Here is an 18,072-nt window from a genome sequence, read left to right as displayed (position 1 = left end):
GGTTGGGTTGTGCGGGTGGCAGCCACTTGATGCGTCCCTTTCATGTCGATGTTTCTCTCTCTCTCTCTTCGTCTCTCTCCCTCCCACTCTGTCTGAACAAAAAATAGAAAAATGTCCTCAGGTGAGGATAAAATAAATAAATTTAAAAAATAAATAAAATTATAATTTAAAAGCATCAAATACATGCAAATGTGTAGGGAAACAAATGTAGCAGGTGACAAAATAACCATATATGTACATATATAGTCGGCCCTCATTTATTGCGGTTAATCGGTTCCAGACTGTACTGTAATAAATGATTTCCGTGAAGTAGGGTTCTTTTTTTTTTTTTTATCCTCACCCGAGGACATTTTTGCATTTATGTTCAGATAGAGCGGGAGGGAGAGACGGAGGAAGAGAGAGAGAGAGAGAAACATGGACATGAGAGAGACACATCTCACGACCCCACACAGGGTCCCACACAACCCCAACCAGGGCCAGGGACAAACTGCAACTGAGGTACGTGCCCTTAGCGGGAACTGAACCCGGGGATCTCTGGTCTGCAGGCCGATGCTCTAACCGCTGAGCCAAACCGGCCAGGGCAGTAGGGTTCTTTATACATAGTCGTCCCTCTCCAGTTCGCGCTTTGACTTTTGCAGCTTCACTCTATCGCAGTTTTTTCAAATTACTATACTATACTATACTGTACTATACCATACCATACCATACCATACCATACCATACCATACCATACCATACCACACCAATTTGAAAAAAACACGATAGAGTGAAGCCATGAAGAAGCGCGAAGTGGAGAGGGAACGACTGTGTATTTTTATATCTATTTAAATTTTAAAGTTGTCACAGTAGCATTAACATCAAAATATTTTAGAACCAGAAAAAATTCAGAGATCTAATTAGTCTAATTGCCCCAGAGTATGAATAAGAAAATATGTCGATCATCATTGTCATTGTACATTAGTATGAAAGGAGTAATTTGAACTCTGACATAAAACAATTTTTTATAAAACATTTCAACTTTAGCCCTGGCCGGTTTTGATCAGTGGTTAGAGCATTGGCCTGCGGTCCAAAGAGACTCAGGTTCGGTTCCCACTAGGGGCATGTGCCTCAGTTGCAGTTTGTCCTGGGCCCTGGTTGGGTCGTGTGGGTGACAGCCACTCAATGTGTCCCTTTCACGTCGATGTTTCTCTCTCTCTCTCTCTGCCTCCTCCTCTATCTGAACAAAAAGTGGAAAAATGTCCTCGGGTGAGGATTAAAAATAAATAAATAAATAAATAAATAAATAAATAACATTTCAACTTTATATCAAATTAGATAACAATTACATATCGATCATAAAATTAATAAATTGAGCACATTTTTCATTATAATTCACATGAAATTTAATAGTTTCTTCACTGATTCTTTGTACTGGGAAAGGGTATTTTCTTTCTTTCTTTCTTCTTCTTTTTTTTAATCCTCACCCAAGGATATTTTTACATTTATCTTCAGACAGAGTGGGAGGAAGGGGGAGAGAGAGAGAGAGAGAGACAGAGAGACATCCATCGCATGGTCCCAACCAGGGCTGGTGACGAACTGCAACCAAGGTATGTGCCCTTGGCCAGAATTGAACCCGAGACTTTTTGGTCTGCAGGCCAATGCTCTAACCACTGAGCAAAACCAGCAGGGCTATTTTCTTTCTGTTTTTTGAAAATATTTTTTCATTGTTCCCCTCATTCTTAAGACTAACAACGGACTTTTTGTAATCTTCAGCTTCTTTATTACCAAGATGCTCTTCTTTATTTACTTCCAGGTTTTCCTCTATGGCTTTAATTTGGAGAAGTGTTTCCGGAATTTTTATCTGAGGAGTTGTTTGTCTGTATATACTCTTATAGGTATACTTTGTTTAATCATAATTTTGTCTCTTTAAAGGGCATCTGTTTTGATGATAACCACATCTGTGGTCTTGCAGTATTGCTCTTCTACAAATTTAATAAGTTTCTTCTTTGCATAATCATCTAAATTCAAACTAGAAAGTTTAACCCGTAAAGTTACTACTTCTACTACTACTACATCTATTTTGAATAGATGGTCCTGATGAAACATAGTCAGCTGTGTCAATTTCAATTGGAAAAGACTTCTGGCAGTTCTCATTACTGTCTAGTGCTGCTGGCCACTCAGTGCAGAAATCTTTACGGGCTTCACTGTGCTTTCTAATTGCTACAGGAGTCAAATGCAGAAAATTGGGGATCTTTAAAAGTTCTAGATTTCCGCCCTGGCTGGTTTGGCTTAGTGGTCAGAGCGTTGGCCTATGGACCAGAGAGTCCTGGATTTGGTTCCCACTAAAGGCACATACCTCGGTTGCGGTTTGTCCCCGGCCCCAGTTGGGGTTGTATGGGTGGCAACCAGTTGATGTGTCTCTCACATCAGTGTCCTCTGGGACAACTTCAAGCGTGCCAACATTCGCATCTTGGGGGTGCCAGAAGAAGAGAGAGAACAAGAAGTCGAAAACCTATTTGAAACAATAATGGCAGAAAACTTCTCTAACTTGGTGAAGGAAACAGATATACAAGTCCAGGAAGCACACAGAGTCTCAAACAAGATGAACCCCAGGAGGCCCACACCAAGACACATCATCATCAAAATGCAAAAGAGTCAAGACAAAGAGAGAATCTTAAAAGCAGCAAGAGAAAGGCAGCTAGTTAGTTACCTACAAGGGAGTTCCCATAAGGCTGTCAGCTGATTTCTCAAAAGAAACTTTGCAGGCCAGAAGGGAGTGGCAAGAAATATTCAGAGTGATGAAAAGCAAGAACCTACAACCAAGATGACTCTATCCTGCAAAGCTGTCATTTAGAATTGATGGCCATATAAAGAGTTTCCCAGACAAGAAAAAGTTAAAGGAGTTCATCACCACCAAACCGTTATTATATGAAATGATGAAGGGTCTTTTTGAAGAAAAAGATAAAATATATGAACAACCAAAATGGCAATGAGTACATATCTATCAACAATGGCATCTACAGACAAAATGCACAGGCAGAACAGAAACATTCTCATAGATACAGAGAACATTTTGTAGGTTGCCAGATGGGAGGGGGGTGGGGGAATGGGTGAAAAAGGTGAAGGGATTAAGAAGAACAAATTGGTTGCTAGACTGACAAACCTCAAAGAGAAGGAGGTTGGAGGGTGGGAAGAAATAAACCAAAGAACTTATATGTATAACTAATGGACACAGACAACAGTATGGAAAAAGGCGGGAGGGAGGTGGGAGTGGGGTAGAGGGGGTCAATGGGGGAAAAGTGAGGAACGTCTGTAATACATTCAACAATAAAGATTAAAAAAATAAAAATAAAAGAGGATGAAGAGTGAAAAAAAATTTTAAAAAGTATCTCTGTAATACATTTAAAAAAATTGATTTTAGAAAGAGGAAGGGAGAGAGAGAAACATCATTTGAGAGAACATCACTCAGTTGCCTCCTGCACACTCCTGACCAGGGATCGAACCCAACCTGGGTATGTGCCTCAGCAGGAACTGAACCTGTCATCTTTTGATGCACGAGACAATACTGAGCCAACTGAGCCACACCAGCCAGGGCTGAGAAAGTAAACTTTTCCTTTTTTGGGGTGAGGTTAATCTTCACCAGAGGATATTTTTTCCATTGATTTTTATTTATTGATTTAAAAAAATATGTTTTTATTGATTTCTTCAGAGAGAGAGGAAGGGAGAGAGAGAGAGAAACACCAATGAGAGAGAACGTTGAATGGCTACCTCCTGCATACCCCCCATGGGGATTTGGCCTATAATCTGGGCATGTGCCCTGACGAGGAATGGAAACAGCAACCTCTTGGTGCATGGGTCAGCGCTCAACCACTGAGCCACACCAGCCAGGCCACTTACAGATATTTTAAATACAATAGCTTTGAGGTATAATTCACATACTATGAAATTTGCCCATTTAAAGTATATAATTCAGTGATTTTTAGGATATTCAGAGTTATACAACCATTATCACAATCAATTTTAGAATATTTTTATCACCCCAGAAAGACACCCTGTACCTTTGACAGTGACTCCCATTTCCCTTTAAACCCTCCAGTACTAAGCCCCAGCAGTCTACTTTCTGTTCTATGAATTTGCTTTTTCTGGATATTTCATATAAATACAGTTAGGTAATACATGATCTTCTGTGACTGGCTTCTTTCACTCAGCATGTTTGAAAGGTTTATTTATGTTATTACATGTATCATACTTCATTCTTTTTTATTGCTGAATAATATTCCATTGTATGGATATGCCACATTTTACTTATCCATTCATCAATTGATAAACATTTATGTTGTTTCCCACTTTGGGCTGTTATGAATAATGCTGCTGTGAACATTTATATACAAGATTTTGGGAGGCATATGTTTTCATTTCTTATGGGTCTGTACTTAAGAGTGAAATTGCTGGGTCATATGATCACTCTATGTTTTGCTATTTGAAGAACTACCAGACTGTTTTCCAAAGTGGCTGTACCTTTTTACATTCCCACCAGTAGTATATGAAGGTTTTAATTTCTCTATGTCTTTATTATCTGTCTTTTTGATTATTGCCATTCTGTGGTTGTGAAGTGGTATCTCATTGTGGTTTTGATTACCATTTCCCGAAAGGCTAATACCACTTAGATTTTGAAACTATCATTAAACATTTCAATGTTCAGATATGATTACTGCTTTAAAATTTTTTTTTTCTTTATTGATTTTTAGAGAGAGAGGAAGGGAGAGAGAGATAGAAACATTGATGACAGAGCACATCGATTGGCCACTTTCTGCATGCCTCCCACTGGGGATTTGGCCCACAACCTGGTCATGTGCCCTGACCAGGAATTGAACCGGTGACCTCCTGGTGCATGGGTCGACGCTCAACCACTGAGCTGCACTGGCTGGGCTGATTACTGCTTTTGATAGATATTTATTTAATATGATTTACTTTAAAATTGTATATCTCCTTTTAACAGGGGAACTATTTTTAAGTTGTAAAATATCAAGTGTATTGGGATCTTTGAGTAAGAGAATACTTCTTGCCCTGGCTGGTATGGCTCAGCAGTAAGAGTGTCGCCTGCGGATCAAAGAGTCCCAGGTTTGATTTTGGCCAAGGGCAAGTACCTTGGTTGCGGTTTGTCCCCTGCCCCAGTTGGGGTTGTGTGGATGGCATCCAATCAATGTGTCTCTCTCACATTGATGTTTCTCTTTCTCTCTCTCTCTCTTCCTCCCTCTCTCCCTCCAGCTCTATCTGAAGATTAATGTAAACAGTATCTTCAGGTGAGGATTAAACAAAGAGATTACTTCTCATTAGAGAAATGGCTCCATAGTTACCCATGCATAATTCCAGTGGGCTAGCTAAAATATATTATGTTCATGGAGTTAGCACTCTGTATGTAGTTTATCAATTCTGACTTGGTAGTCCCCGTACCTATATACAGTAAAAGGCCATACTCAAAAGTGGAAATACAAATATTTTTTATAGTATTGGTGGGCAGTAAAGGGTTATTTTGGAAAATATCCTGAGTTAAATAATTCTTGAGGATGCTTTGATTTTTCTATACTCTGGGTTCTTCTCTGTGTTGAATTCTTACTTGAAAGGGACATAGAATCAGGTGGGTTTTTAAAAATACATTTTTATTGATTTTTTAGAGAGAGAGGAAAGGAGCCCTGGCCGGTTTGGCTCAGCGGTTAGAGCGTCGGCCTGCGGTCCGGAGAGACCCGGGTTCGGTTCCCGCTAAGGGCACGTACCTCGGTTGCAGTTTGTCCCCGGCTTTGGTCAGTCGTGCGGGTGGCAGCCACTCGATGTGTCCCTTCACATCGATGTTTCTCTCTCTCTCTGTTCCTCTCTCCCCCTACTACTCTACCTGAACAAAAAATGGAAAAATGTCCTCGGGTGAGGATAAAAAAAAAAAAAGAGAGAGAGAGGAAAGGACAGATAGAAACAGTGATGTGAGAGAGATACATCCATCAGCTGCCTTCTGCACACCCCCTACTGGGAATCAAGCCCGCAACCTAGGCATGTGCCCTGACCAAGAATCAAACCGGGACATCTCAGTCCATTGACAATACTCAACCACTGAGCCACACCAGCTGGGCTAGAATAAGGTGTTTTATGTTTTCTTTCCTGTCATCCCTTTCCTTTGATATTCTTGTCTTGCTATACTTTAAGGACATCTTTTGGGATAAGCAAGCTGACTAAATTAACTAAAGGAGTTAGAGCGCAGCTTTGATGAGGCTAAGGTCATAGATTTGCTGCATTTCTGTGGAGAATGTCTATTAAGATACCTTTGATTGCAACTAAAGGGGTCTTCCTCATTCAGGGGATGTCCTAAAGTCACCCAAAGCATAGTTGCCAACATTTATGACTAGTTAATGTATGAACTTTTTTTGTATTTTTATATATTTAAAAATACATGCAGCTTTTATAAAATCTTGGGTTTTTAGACTGCAGGGAACCTCTGGAGATCTCTTAGTCTTAACCTGTAACTTTGTAAATGAGGAACTGAGGTCCTTAGAGGAGACATATATGACTAAGAGTATAGCTAGTTATGTAGTTAGCATCATTAAACAGTGTTGAATGAATAAATGTATATTGAATGTGTTAATGACAGAGCTGAAACTAGAGACTGGGTCTCTTGATTAATACGGTGATGTTTTCCCTCCATATTATGCCACTTTCTAGATAGCACATGGAGATTTTTCTAGCTGTACCTATAGAAATCCAAGAGAAAACAAACATAAATAGTCCAAGCTTCTCTTCTGACATTATCTTTGCAATATTTACAGCTGAAGGCAGGTACAATCTCTACACGGCGGATGGCAAATATATCTTCAAGGAAAGAGAATCATTTGATGGCAGAAACATTTTAAAGGTCAGTATGAAACAGAGTGAATTGGAAATCCATTGGCATGTGTCCTAAATAAGCAAGGAAAACAGGTCCTTCTCCTTTTAACAGTATATTTTTCTCATGCTTCCCATGAGGCTTGTTGACTGAAAGGAATGTCCTAAAAGAAAAGAGAATTGTCTGGACTCTGTTAAGGTTGTGGTATCTCTAGAGTATTTGAAATTGATGATTTAAGAAACAAGAATCCAACTACTTGGATCCATAGGAATAAGCTGATTTTTTTTTTTTTTTTTTATCCTCACCCGAGGACATTTTTCCTTTTTTTTTTTTGTTCAGGTAGAGTGGGAGGGAGAGAGAGAGAGAAACATCGATGTGAAAGGAACACATCGAGTGGCTGCCACCCGCACAACCGACCAGGGCCGGGGACAAACTGCAACCGAGGTACGTGCCCTTAGCGGGAACCGAACCCGGGTCTCTCAGGACCGCAGGCCGACGCTCTTACTGCTGAGCCAAACCGGCCAGGGCAGGAATAAGCTGATTTTTGACCTGGTCAGTTTTACTCTGTATTTTATCTCTGGAGGTCTGAGTTTGCTTTTTTTTTAAATCCTCACCCAAGGAAACTTTTTTCCATTTTTATCTTCAGATAGAATGGGGGGGGGGGGGGGGGGGAGAGAGAGAGAGAGAGAAACATCGACATGAGAGAGACACGTTGACTGCTTGCCTCCTGCCGACCAGGGCCGGGGACTGAACCACAACCGAGGTTTGTGCCCTTGACTGGAATTGAACCCACAACTCTTTGGTCCGTAGGCCAACGCTCTACCACTAAGCCAAACTGGCCAGGGCTGAATTTGCATTTTTTAAGTGAAGAAAGAGTTGTTTGTCTTGTTCTAGTAGGTTTTCTCTTCTCCCACAAAGTGACTCTCCAAAGTTGCTTCATAATCTATTTTTACTCAGGAACAGCTCATGTCCTAAAAAGTAGGTAGTCCAGTTCTGACTGTTGAGGCTGTGCTTTCTCTATGTTAAATTAATCCATGGAATTTAAATAAAAGGGGCTTTTCAGGATTGCATTTATCTTTCTCCCACAGACCACATTCTGTAATATCTATAGTTTATGCCCTCTCTCTCAGGTTAACATGCCATTGTGTTTCTGGACACAGAGAAACATAAGTTGATACCAATGGAAAGGTTTTTGAGTTTGCATTTCACTTGTTCTGTAATGGCTTAGGTCATACATTTGCAAGGCCATGGATGTTTTTTGGAGCTGGGAAAGAGAGAGAGAATGCATATAACTTCAGAATAAACTTGAGCTTTGGAAATGCTTTTCTTTTTCCTTCCCTACCCCATCCTTTATTCCCTTATCTTGTTTTGTCCTTTGACAGTTTTCTTGCCAAATGCCTAATGTGACCCTGTTGCCTCTACTTAATAGCATCACTCCAGCAGCTGCAGAGCCCAACAAGGCAATGACAGCATTCACTTAGGCTTACATTCCAGCCCCAACATTGCAGAGCTATGTTGATTCCTTCTTCTCCTTATATTGTATCTTTCTCTTTTTTGAATATTTTTCTTGTTTTCAAAGTAGCTGTGGTCGCTTTGGGTTTGAGTGACAGGCTGCTGATGAATTTAGTTGCAATTAACTACTGATTTTTCCAGGCCACAGTTTCAGTGTGATATGAATCTTTCTCTTCCAATAATTTTCTTGGAGACTTGTCAGTAGTCTAATTAATTACTTTTGTTGTTGTTGTTGTTGTTAATTTGATTAAGAATGAAAACAGACTGTATGGGAAAAGAAATCTGTATAAATGACTCAAATCAAATCGCTTCTTTTGCAATTAGAATTAAAGCCCAGAAGATGTGTTGATGTGAGGTGCTTTGATATCTGTAAGAGGGAGGTGCCAGCAGAGAGCCTGTGCGTGGGGTGGTTCTATGAACATTATGGAGCTCTCACTTGATATTTAATATCTCCCGTTTTGTTAAGTTAGTTTTCCATTTAAGGATGCTTTGCCTTGAAATCTCCCTAACCAGCCCATTGATGACATGAGTGTAGCTCCCTCTAGTGTTTTCAAGGGCTTATAGCTTTAGCTGTAGTACCCTTATTGGTTCATGCGGAATCAGTTTTAGAGCTGGATCTGTTTGGGTACTTGGAGATCATTTATTAATCCCATTCCACATTTTAATTTCTAAGGACACAAGATCCTGTGTGGTTAAAGTGATCTGTGAAAGTGATCTGCTAGTTAGTAGTCTGAATCACAACAAAAATTCAAAACTCACAAATGAAAATTGTTTCTGCTGCCTCCCATAAAGATACTCATTGTTTAGGTAGAGATCATTAGATATTTGAAATTGGGCATATCTATTTGAACTGTGATAATGTCTGATTAAAACTTGTTTCATAACTGTTGGGGCAATTGGTGTGTCAGTTAGTCTAAAATTGTGCCTAATTAAGAATTGGACTTTTGAGCTGATTATTGAACATACTTATTGTGTACCATCTGCCAGACCATGTGCCCTGCAGATAAAACAGTCATTATGATATAATCCCTACCTTCCAGGAGCTTCCTGTCTTTGAAGGGGTACAGATGGTTAATAGGCAATTACAATACAAAATGATGGGAGCAAGTTATGAATATGGAGGAGTACCTTTGAATACAGATAGTTATAACAAAGCATCTTTTGGTATAGTTTATAATATTTTATTCCAGAAAATATAAAGATAATCTTTCACCTGTGTTTAATCAAAGAAATTAACTTTTTTTGAGAATAAAGGTGACATACGATGCCTCCAGTAATTACTCCCAAATACATAAGAGGCAATAACTGCATTTGTACAGTAGTTATAGCAGCCCACCTTTTGGAATTACCATGAATGGACATGTCTTTCTCTAATAGAACATGGTGCCTGAAACTCTTGGGGAAAAATCTAAAACCAATGGATTATATGCCCAGCTGGTGTGGCTCAGTTGGTTGAGCATTGTCCCATGCACCAAAAGGTCATCAGTTCTTTTCCTGGTCAGGGCACATACCTGAGTTGTGGGCTTGATCCCCAGGAGGGGATGTGCAGGAGGCAGCCAATTAACGTTTCTCTCTTATCAATGTTTCTCTCTCTCCCTCTCCCTTCTTCTCTCTAAAATCAATAAAAACATATTTTTTAAAAAACCAATGGATTATATATATATATATAGTTTTTGTACCAGATAAAATTGTTATGTTTAGAAAGGGGGAAAAATTGATTCCACTAACAAGATTGGAACTGACTTGGAGTAAACAGAAAGGTTAACTACATTGGTTGTTAAGGTTGAATTCAGTTGCAATTAAATACTGCAGTTAATGTGTGTACAGCATATTAAGAGCTACATAGGTCAATGGTCAGGAATGCTGGTGATGGGGGAAGTAGCCTTGGAAAAGAATCAACTTCATCTACTATTCAAAGAGAAACAGAAGGAGAAAGCAAGTCATTGCTCATTGACTTGAATGAGTAATAGCCAATTGCTATTCTCCTCCATAAAGAGAATTGGTCTTTTTGGCTCGATGCAATATTATGTATTCTGAGTGCCTAAATAAGAAAAAAACAGAAAAGCTCTAATAACTTTTGGAAGAGGAAGCCACATTTTTCTTTTGTACAGTTCTTTTGAGAGTTGTTGCAGGTGTAATAAACTAGTATCTGGTTGTTTCTAGTTAAAATAAGACTTTTCTTACCCTAAAAAGGTCTTTGAAAGAAGAGCTGAAAATTAAAGAATCATTCTTCTGTGTTTTTCAAACCAGAAAAGGAACAAACATATTTAGTTATGGTGGTTTTTATAGAAGATTGACAGATAGCTCTGAAAGGAGGATGTTTGAGTGAAAAAAAACTAAGCCAAATTACTAAAATAGTGTTCCCTTAGAGCGTTTCCATTTCTAATCTAAGAGATACAGACTAAAATACTATTTGTTTATCCGTAGACAATGATAAAATTATGCTGACCTAAAGACACACGGCCAGGAAGTAACTGCTCCCTTGCTAGCTAGAAGTATAATGGTCATTAACTGCCAGCTCCTCGAGAGAGAAATGGTCTTAATGGCAGTCTGTTTGGGGGACTTATGAAATGGCCTTAAGCAATAGAATCAGTATTCCAAGAGTGTCCTCTCAGCAGATTGAATAGGGGTACAGTATTAACCGCTCAAAAGCATCGCTCTAACTGCAGAATGAAGAGGAGACATTGGAGCCCTCTGTTGTAGTCACCAGAGGAGATGGTTTGGTACAAATAAAGGCATAGTCATATATTTGGGAAGGAATAGAAAGTACTATAGGTCCAAAATAAAGGACACCATGGAAGTGCCATTTCTTTAAACACTTAAAAGTCCTGGAAAATATAAGCCAAATAAAAAGGAAATGAATCTGTGTCTTTTACACTTTATATATAATAATCTTTAAACTTAGAAAAAGAGGGAATTTCCGTATTAAATGGTATTAATTTTAATGCTTTACTAGAAAACATGATTTAAGTGTATCTAGCCACATTAAGACTTTTCTTGAAAGATGTAAATAAGAGTAAGGCAAGTATTTCATTTATTTTTGCTTTTTTCCATCTCTGTTCCTTAAAGTCTTTAAAAGGGACAGTTAGAGTGAATAAATTTCTATTAGATTTTTATTTAGTTTGCTTTACTTAGAGAAGTTTCTGTAAAGGAAGCTGTTTAAAAATACATACTATTTGTTCTTTTTTAGTGAGAGATACACACTCACACACACACACACAAACATAAACATGTACTGTTAAATAATCATACAGTGAACAATGTAACTACTACCAAGGTAAAAAAGTAGGACATGCCTCCCATGTCCCTCCCTGGCCAACTCTTTAGTCTGTTTATCCTAAGGTAACAAAGGCATAATTAATTTCTTAAACAATCTCAGTGAAGAGGCTTGATTTGAATAATTTCTTTATTTTGAAGTGTTAGAAGAGTATTTAAAAGTATTAGAAGAGTATTATTTTTCTAGGGAAGAGATTGAGAACTATGTAGTAATTTTTTAAGAAAAGATATTAATGTCTACAAAGGAAGACTAGTGTTTTAGAAAACATTATTTCTAAGGAAAAAACATTGTGTTTGTACTATCCAGTTCAGTAGTGAGTCATGTTATATACTGTTCCCGAACATTACTTCTTCTTGTTCTTCTTTAGAAAAAAATTTTTTTAACTCAACTTTTTCAGAAAGCCTTTTCTTGAGAGTCTATCACTGAATGTTCTATTGCACTATTGTATCAGGATAAATAACAGCAAATTGAATGTGCCATAAAGCTACTATTGCTCATTACCACCATAGCTATGGTGTCATTTTTACTACCTGATATTTCTATAACTTGAAAATTTAACTTAAGTAAAATCACTAATCAGGTTGACACTAAATTCAGTTCACTTCGACTACTGTAATAGCACTTATCTTTAGCATTGAAAACAGACATATTATCCTTGACAGCCATGTGAAGTATGCAACTTGTTAGAGGAGCAAACGTACAATTTTCTGAAGTGTTTCATTTGGAAAATAAAAATAAGATGTGAAAAATGTCAATTAGAGATTAAGAGAGTCCATAGAAATTACATATATACATACTAACAAATATGTAATTCAACTAAGGAAGATAAACTGAAGGAAATCTCTGGCAAAGGTGAAAAGAGGGAAATATGACAAAGATGATCCTCAGGCATTGCAAAAGTTAACTATTAAGGTTCTAAAAGAAGAAAATAGACCTTGACTGAAGGAATCTCTGGACTGGTAGTAGCAGGTACTAGGCAGTAGCAAAGAAAAATCCCCTTTGGAAGCAAGTTTCATCACCCTTTGTCTAGAAATATTCCTCCAGGGAACTTCTCCCCCGAACATGGCCAGCACACAGTCAAAGATAGTTAGGCATATATGGAAACCACTCCCCATAAGCAGAGAAACATCCAAAACTCATAAAAACAGGCGCTTTCCTGCCTATCCAGCGTCGCTGAAGGGTTTTCGGGCCTTTCGGCTTGGAGGAGGCTTGGGTGCAACGCTTCTTCGGTCGTCCCGAATCCGGGTTCATCTGACACCAGCCGCCTCCACCATGCCGCCGAAGTTCGACGCCAAGGAGATCAAAGTCGTATACCTGAGGTGCACTGGTGAGAAAGTCGGTGCCACGTCTGCCCTGGCCCCCAAGATCGGCCCCCTGGGCCTGTCTCCTAAAAAAGGTCAGTGATGACATCGACAAAGCAAACCAGTGATTGGAAGCGTCTGAGGAGTGCGGTGAAACTGACCATTCAGAGCAGACAGCAGACTGAGGGAGGCCTTCTGCCTCCGCCCTGGTTATCAAAGCCCTCAAAGAACCACCATGACACAGAAAGATGCAAGAACATTAAGTACAGTGGAAATAGCACTTTTGATGAGATTGTCAACATTGCCCGACAGATGCGGCACCGATCTTTATTTATTTTATTTTTTTATTTTTTTATCCTCACCCGAGGACATTTTTCCATTTTTTGTTCAGGTAGAGTGGGAGGGAGAGAGAGGAAGAAAGAGACAGAGAGAAACATCGACATGAAAGGGACACATCGAGTGGCTGCCACCTGCACGACCGACCAGGGCCGGGGACATACTGCAATCGAGGTACGTGCCCTTAGCGGAAACCGAACCCGGGTCTCTCTGGACTGCAGGCCGACGCTCTAACCACTGAGCAAAACCGGCCAGGGCGCGGCACCGATCTTTAGCTAGAGAACTCTCTGGAACCATTAAGGAGATCCTGGGGACTGCCCAGTCTGTGTGGGCTGCAGTGTTTTTGGCCATCACCCTCATGACATCAACAGCGGTGCTGTGTAATGCCCAGCTAGTTAAGAGCTACAAAGGAAAATGTTTCAATTGAAGACCATTTGACAACCAAAATATAAATAAATAACAAAACTCATAAAAACAGGAGAATGATTAGGCTTAGGCAAAAACAACTATACTTATTATGTTTAAACAAATAAAAGCTAAACCCTGGCTGTTTGGCTCAGCAATCAGAGCGTCAGCCCTCGGACCAGAGAGTCCCAGGTTCGGTTACTACTAAGGGCACATACCTTGGTTACAATTTGTCCCCCACCCCAGTTGGGGTTGTTGGTTGGCAACCACTCGATGTGTCTCTCTCTCTCATAGATGTTTTTCTGTCTCTCTTCCTCCCTCTCTCCCTCCTGTTCTATCTGAGGATGAATGCAAAAATGTCCTCCAGTGAGGATTTAAAAGAAAAATAAAAGCTAAGCTTAAAATTCTTATCAGGTAATTAGGAACTATTACAAAAGAAAGGTGATGTAGCAGTTTTGAGGAAAAACCAAATAGAAATGCTAGAACTGTAACATGCAGTAACTGAAATTAAGATGAAGAGGGGACTAGTGAACTGGGAGTTGGGTCAGAAGAAATGACTCAGAATGTGGCATGCACAAAGGGAATAAAAATTACAGATGAGAGAATAAGAGACGCATGGGATACAATAAGACGATCTAAAATACATTTAATTGGAGTCCCAGAAGGAGAGAAGAAAGAGAATGGGTCAGAGCTGATGAAGGACATCAAACTGCAGGTTAAATAAGCCAAATGAGTCCGGCTGGTGTGGCTCAGTGGTTGAGCGTCAACCCATGAACCAAGAGGTCCTCTGGTTTGATTCCCAGTCTGGGCACATGCTCAGGTTGTGGGCCCAATCCCAAGCGGGGGGCATGCAGGAGGCGGCCAGTCGATGTTCTCTCTCATCAGTGTTTCTATCTCTCTCTCCCCTCTCCCTTTCTCGCTCTCTCTCTAAAATCAATAAAGAAAAAAAGTAAAAAAAAAAAGAAGCCAAATGAATAACAGGAATTTTGTTAAGTGATATTATATTATACTTCTTTTAAAAAGACTTTTAAAAATTGATTTTTAGAGAGAGAGAAACATCATTTTGATAGCAAAACATCAATCAGCTGCCTCCAGCCCCCAATCCAGACATGAGCCCTGACCGGGAGTCAAACCGGCAACCTTTCAGTGCACAGGATGACACCCAGGCAACTGAGCCACCCCGGCCAGGGCTATACTTTTCTTTCCTGTAACTTGTGACCAAATTATGGGACTACTGGTTGGCAGTATGCATATTACAAAGAACAAAACCAAGGAAATTAAGCTAAAAAATGTTTTTCTTAAAGTAAGTTATTTAAAAAAGAAAAGATACAAGGTTACTTAGGAATTCTTTTTACTATTCTTGTAACTCTTCTGTAAGTTTGCAACTATGTCAAAATAAAAAAATAAAAATAAAAAAATTTAAAAAGAAAGAAGGAAAGACAGACATGTACCTAGGAGGGGAATAGGACACCAACCATTTGTTCTGTGTGTGTGTGTGTGTGTGTGTGTATATATATATATATATATATATATATATTTTTTTTTTATCCTCACCCGAGGATATTTTCCATTTTTTTGTACAGATAGAGTGGGAGGGAGAGAGAGAGGAAGGGAGAGAGAGAGAGAAACATCGACGTGAAGGGACACATCGAGTGGCTGCCACCCGCACGACCAACCAGGGCCGGGGACAAACTGCAACCGAAGTACGTGCCCTTAGCGGGAACCGAACCCGGGTCTCTCCGGACCGCAGGCCGACGCTCTAACCACTGAGCCAAACCGGCCAGGGCTGTGTGTGTATATTTTTTAACAATCACTTTCCAGAGAAATTTGTTGACGTCTTAGCTGTGTTTGGTTCTAGTGTTTAGGGTTAGATGCAAGTTTTATTAACTGCTGATCTTACTACAAAAATTGGGCCATTTGTTTTTTTTGTTGTTTTTGTTTTTATTTTTTTTATTGAATTAATTTATTTTTGTTACAGATGTTTCTCCTTTTTCTTTTTTTCTTTTTTCTTTTTTTAATCCTCACCCGAGGACATTTTTCCATTTTTTTGTTCAGGTAGAGTGGGAGAGAGAGAGCGGAACAGAGAGAGAGAAACATCAATGTGAAAGGAACACACCGAGCGGCTGCCACCCGCACAACCAACCAGGGCCAGGGACAAACTGCAACCGAGGTACGTGCGCCCTTAGCGGGAACCGAACCCAGGTCTCTCAGGACCGCAGGCCGACGCTCTAACCGCTGAGCCAAACCGGCCAGGGCCAGATGTTTCTCCTTTTTCCCCCAATACCTCCTACCCCACCCTCCCCGCCCTGTCCCCAGCTTTGTTGTCCTTGTCCATTGTTCATGCATACATGCATATAAGTTCTGTGGTTTATCTACACATTCCTCTTCTGAGGATTGTCAGTCTGTACCCCACTTCCACGTCTTTGGGACTACCTTGTTCCTCAGACGGTTGTGTTCATTATATTTCACAAATAAGTGAGATCATGTGATATTTGTCTTTCTCTGCTTGGCTTGTTTTCACTTAGGATAATGCTCTCCAGGTCCCTCCATGTCGTCTCAAAGGATAAGAGATCTTTCTTACAGCTGCATAAGTACTCCATTGTGTACAGCTTTTTTATCCATTTGTCTACTGATGGACAGTTGGGCTGTTTCCTGATCTTAGCTATTGTAAATAGTGCTACTATGAACATGGGGGTACATATATTCTTTCTGGTTCGTGTTTCAGGCTTCTTAGGGTATATTCCTAGAAGTGGGATCACTGGGTCACATTTGATTTCAAAGAGTAACTGTATGTGTGTGTGTGTGTGTGTGTGTGTGTGTGTGTGTGTGTAAAACAACTTCCTGACTAGAATGTCTCATATTAGAACAAGTTACTAAGAAGATAGGTGCATCTTTCATTACAGTGCTTTTTGTTTTGTTTAAAGAAATGAGAGTCCATTTCTTTGTAAAGCCATTCTTCCTACCATCATCCCTTTCAAACTATTCCCTATTAAATTCCCTGAAATCTATCTCTTACCCCTATCATTGTACTGAAACAGCACTGTAAAAAGTCACTGGTATCCCCCATTTGTTCAGAACTTTGACCTACTTTTATTTTTTCCTAGTTACTACATTGAGAGTATTAAACCCTCTTCTCCTTCAAATATTTTCTTGGCTTTGATGGCAGTTGTCTCTCCTGGGTTTTTTCCTGCTTCTGGATCTACTTTTTAAAAATTTGTTGTTTTATGTGACCACTCCCTATGGTATTGTTTTTATCTCTGTGTTGCTTTTTTTTAAATTGATTTTTAGAGAGAGAGGAAGGAAGAGGGAGATAGAAACTTACATCGATTGGCTGCCTCCTGCATGTCCCCCACTGGGAATTAAGCCTGAAACCCGGGCATGTGCCCTGACTGGGAATTGAAGCGGGACCTCTCATTCCATGGGATGATGCTCAATCCACTGAACCACACTGGCCGGGCTCTGTGTTTTTCTTTTATTGTGATCTTGTTCTTTCCAAATGGTACCCATTCTTTCTTTAAATTGTTTTTCTTTATTGATTTTAGAGAGCGAGGAAGAGAGAGATAGAAACATCGATGAGAGAGAACATTGTTTGGTCGTCTCCTGCATGCCCCCCACTGGGAGTCGGGTCCACAACCTGGGCATGTGCCATGACCAGGAATTGAACCGGCGACCTCTTGGTACATGGTCGACACCCAGCCACTGAACGACACCAGCCAGTGGTACCTGTTCTTTAAAGTCCAACCTCTCTATAATGGTAAGGACCATCCCTTCACTGGTGCTTGCCTACCTCTCAGCTCCTTCCCTCTTCTCTTTGCTTTGATTTTGCAGAGACCTGTTACGTGCTCTCAGTGCTGGGCAACGTGTCTTGTGTGGACAAGCACTGAGGACGTTTTTTGGATGACAAACTAAAACTGTTTTCCGTAGAAATCAGATTTTAGGAGAGGAAAAGAAAAACATTTTCTGTTTGTCAAAGGGGATATTTTTTGCCCCATACTTGAGATTGTAAACTCAAATATGGCCTGCCACCTATTTTTAAAAAATTGTTTTTTCTTTATTGATTTTAGAGAGAGAGAGGGAGGAAGGGAGAGAGAGAGATAGACACATCAATGAGAGAGAACATCGATTGGCTGCCTCCTGCATGCCCCCACTGGGGATCGGGCCCACAACCTCAGCACGTGTCCTGACCAGGAATCAAACTGGCGACCCCTTGTGTACACACCGGCCAGGCGGCCTGCCACCTGTTTTGTGTATGGCCTTCAAACTACGAATGGTATATATCTCTCTATATAGGTATATAGATATATAGATATATACACCCACAAACACACATATTATTTAATATATTTTTTCTAAATATTTTAATTGGCTGATTTGGCTCAGTGGTTATAGTGTTG

General features: G+C 39.9%; 1 protein-coding gene and 1 pseudogene across 2 annotated transcripts in view; both read left to right on the top strand.

Moving 5' to 3' along the window:
- ASCC1 (activating signal cointegrator 1 complex subunit 1) overlaps positions 1-18,072 on the top strand; it is a 102,867-nt gene that overhangs the window by 65,744 nt on the left and 19,051 nt on the right. Inside the window, exons 9-10 of one of the 2 annotated variants that reach the window (XR_004959991.1) lie at positions 1,793-1,874; positions 6,792-6,878. Coding sequence is in view for 1 of the 2 variants with exons in the window: in XM_036265124.1 (XP_036121017.1) it covers positions 6,792-6,877 (86 nt within the window). In the remaining variant the exon portion in view is untranslated. Of the gene's footprint in view, positions 1-1,792; positions 1,875-6,791; positions 6,879-18,072 lie in introns of those variants that run through there. The other variant, XM_036265124.1, reaches the window with a different exon arrangement.
- Positions 12,894-13,672, top strand: LOC118632229 (annotated as a pseudogene).

This window comes from Molossus molossus, unplaced genomic scaffold, assembly GCF_014108415.1.
Source record: "Molossus molossus isolate mMolMol1 unplaced genomic scaffold, mMolMol1.p scaffold_m16_p_17, whole genome shotgun sequence".
NCBI lineage: Eukaryota > Metazoa > Chordata > Mammalia > Chiroptera > Molossidae > Molossus > Molossus molossus.
Note: the sequence above shows the minus strand (reverse complement) of the source record. Positions and strands in the feature narration are given on the sequence as shown.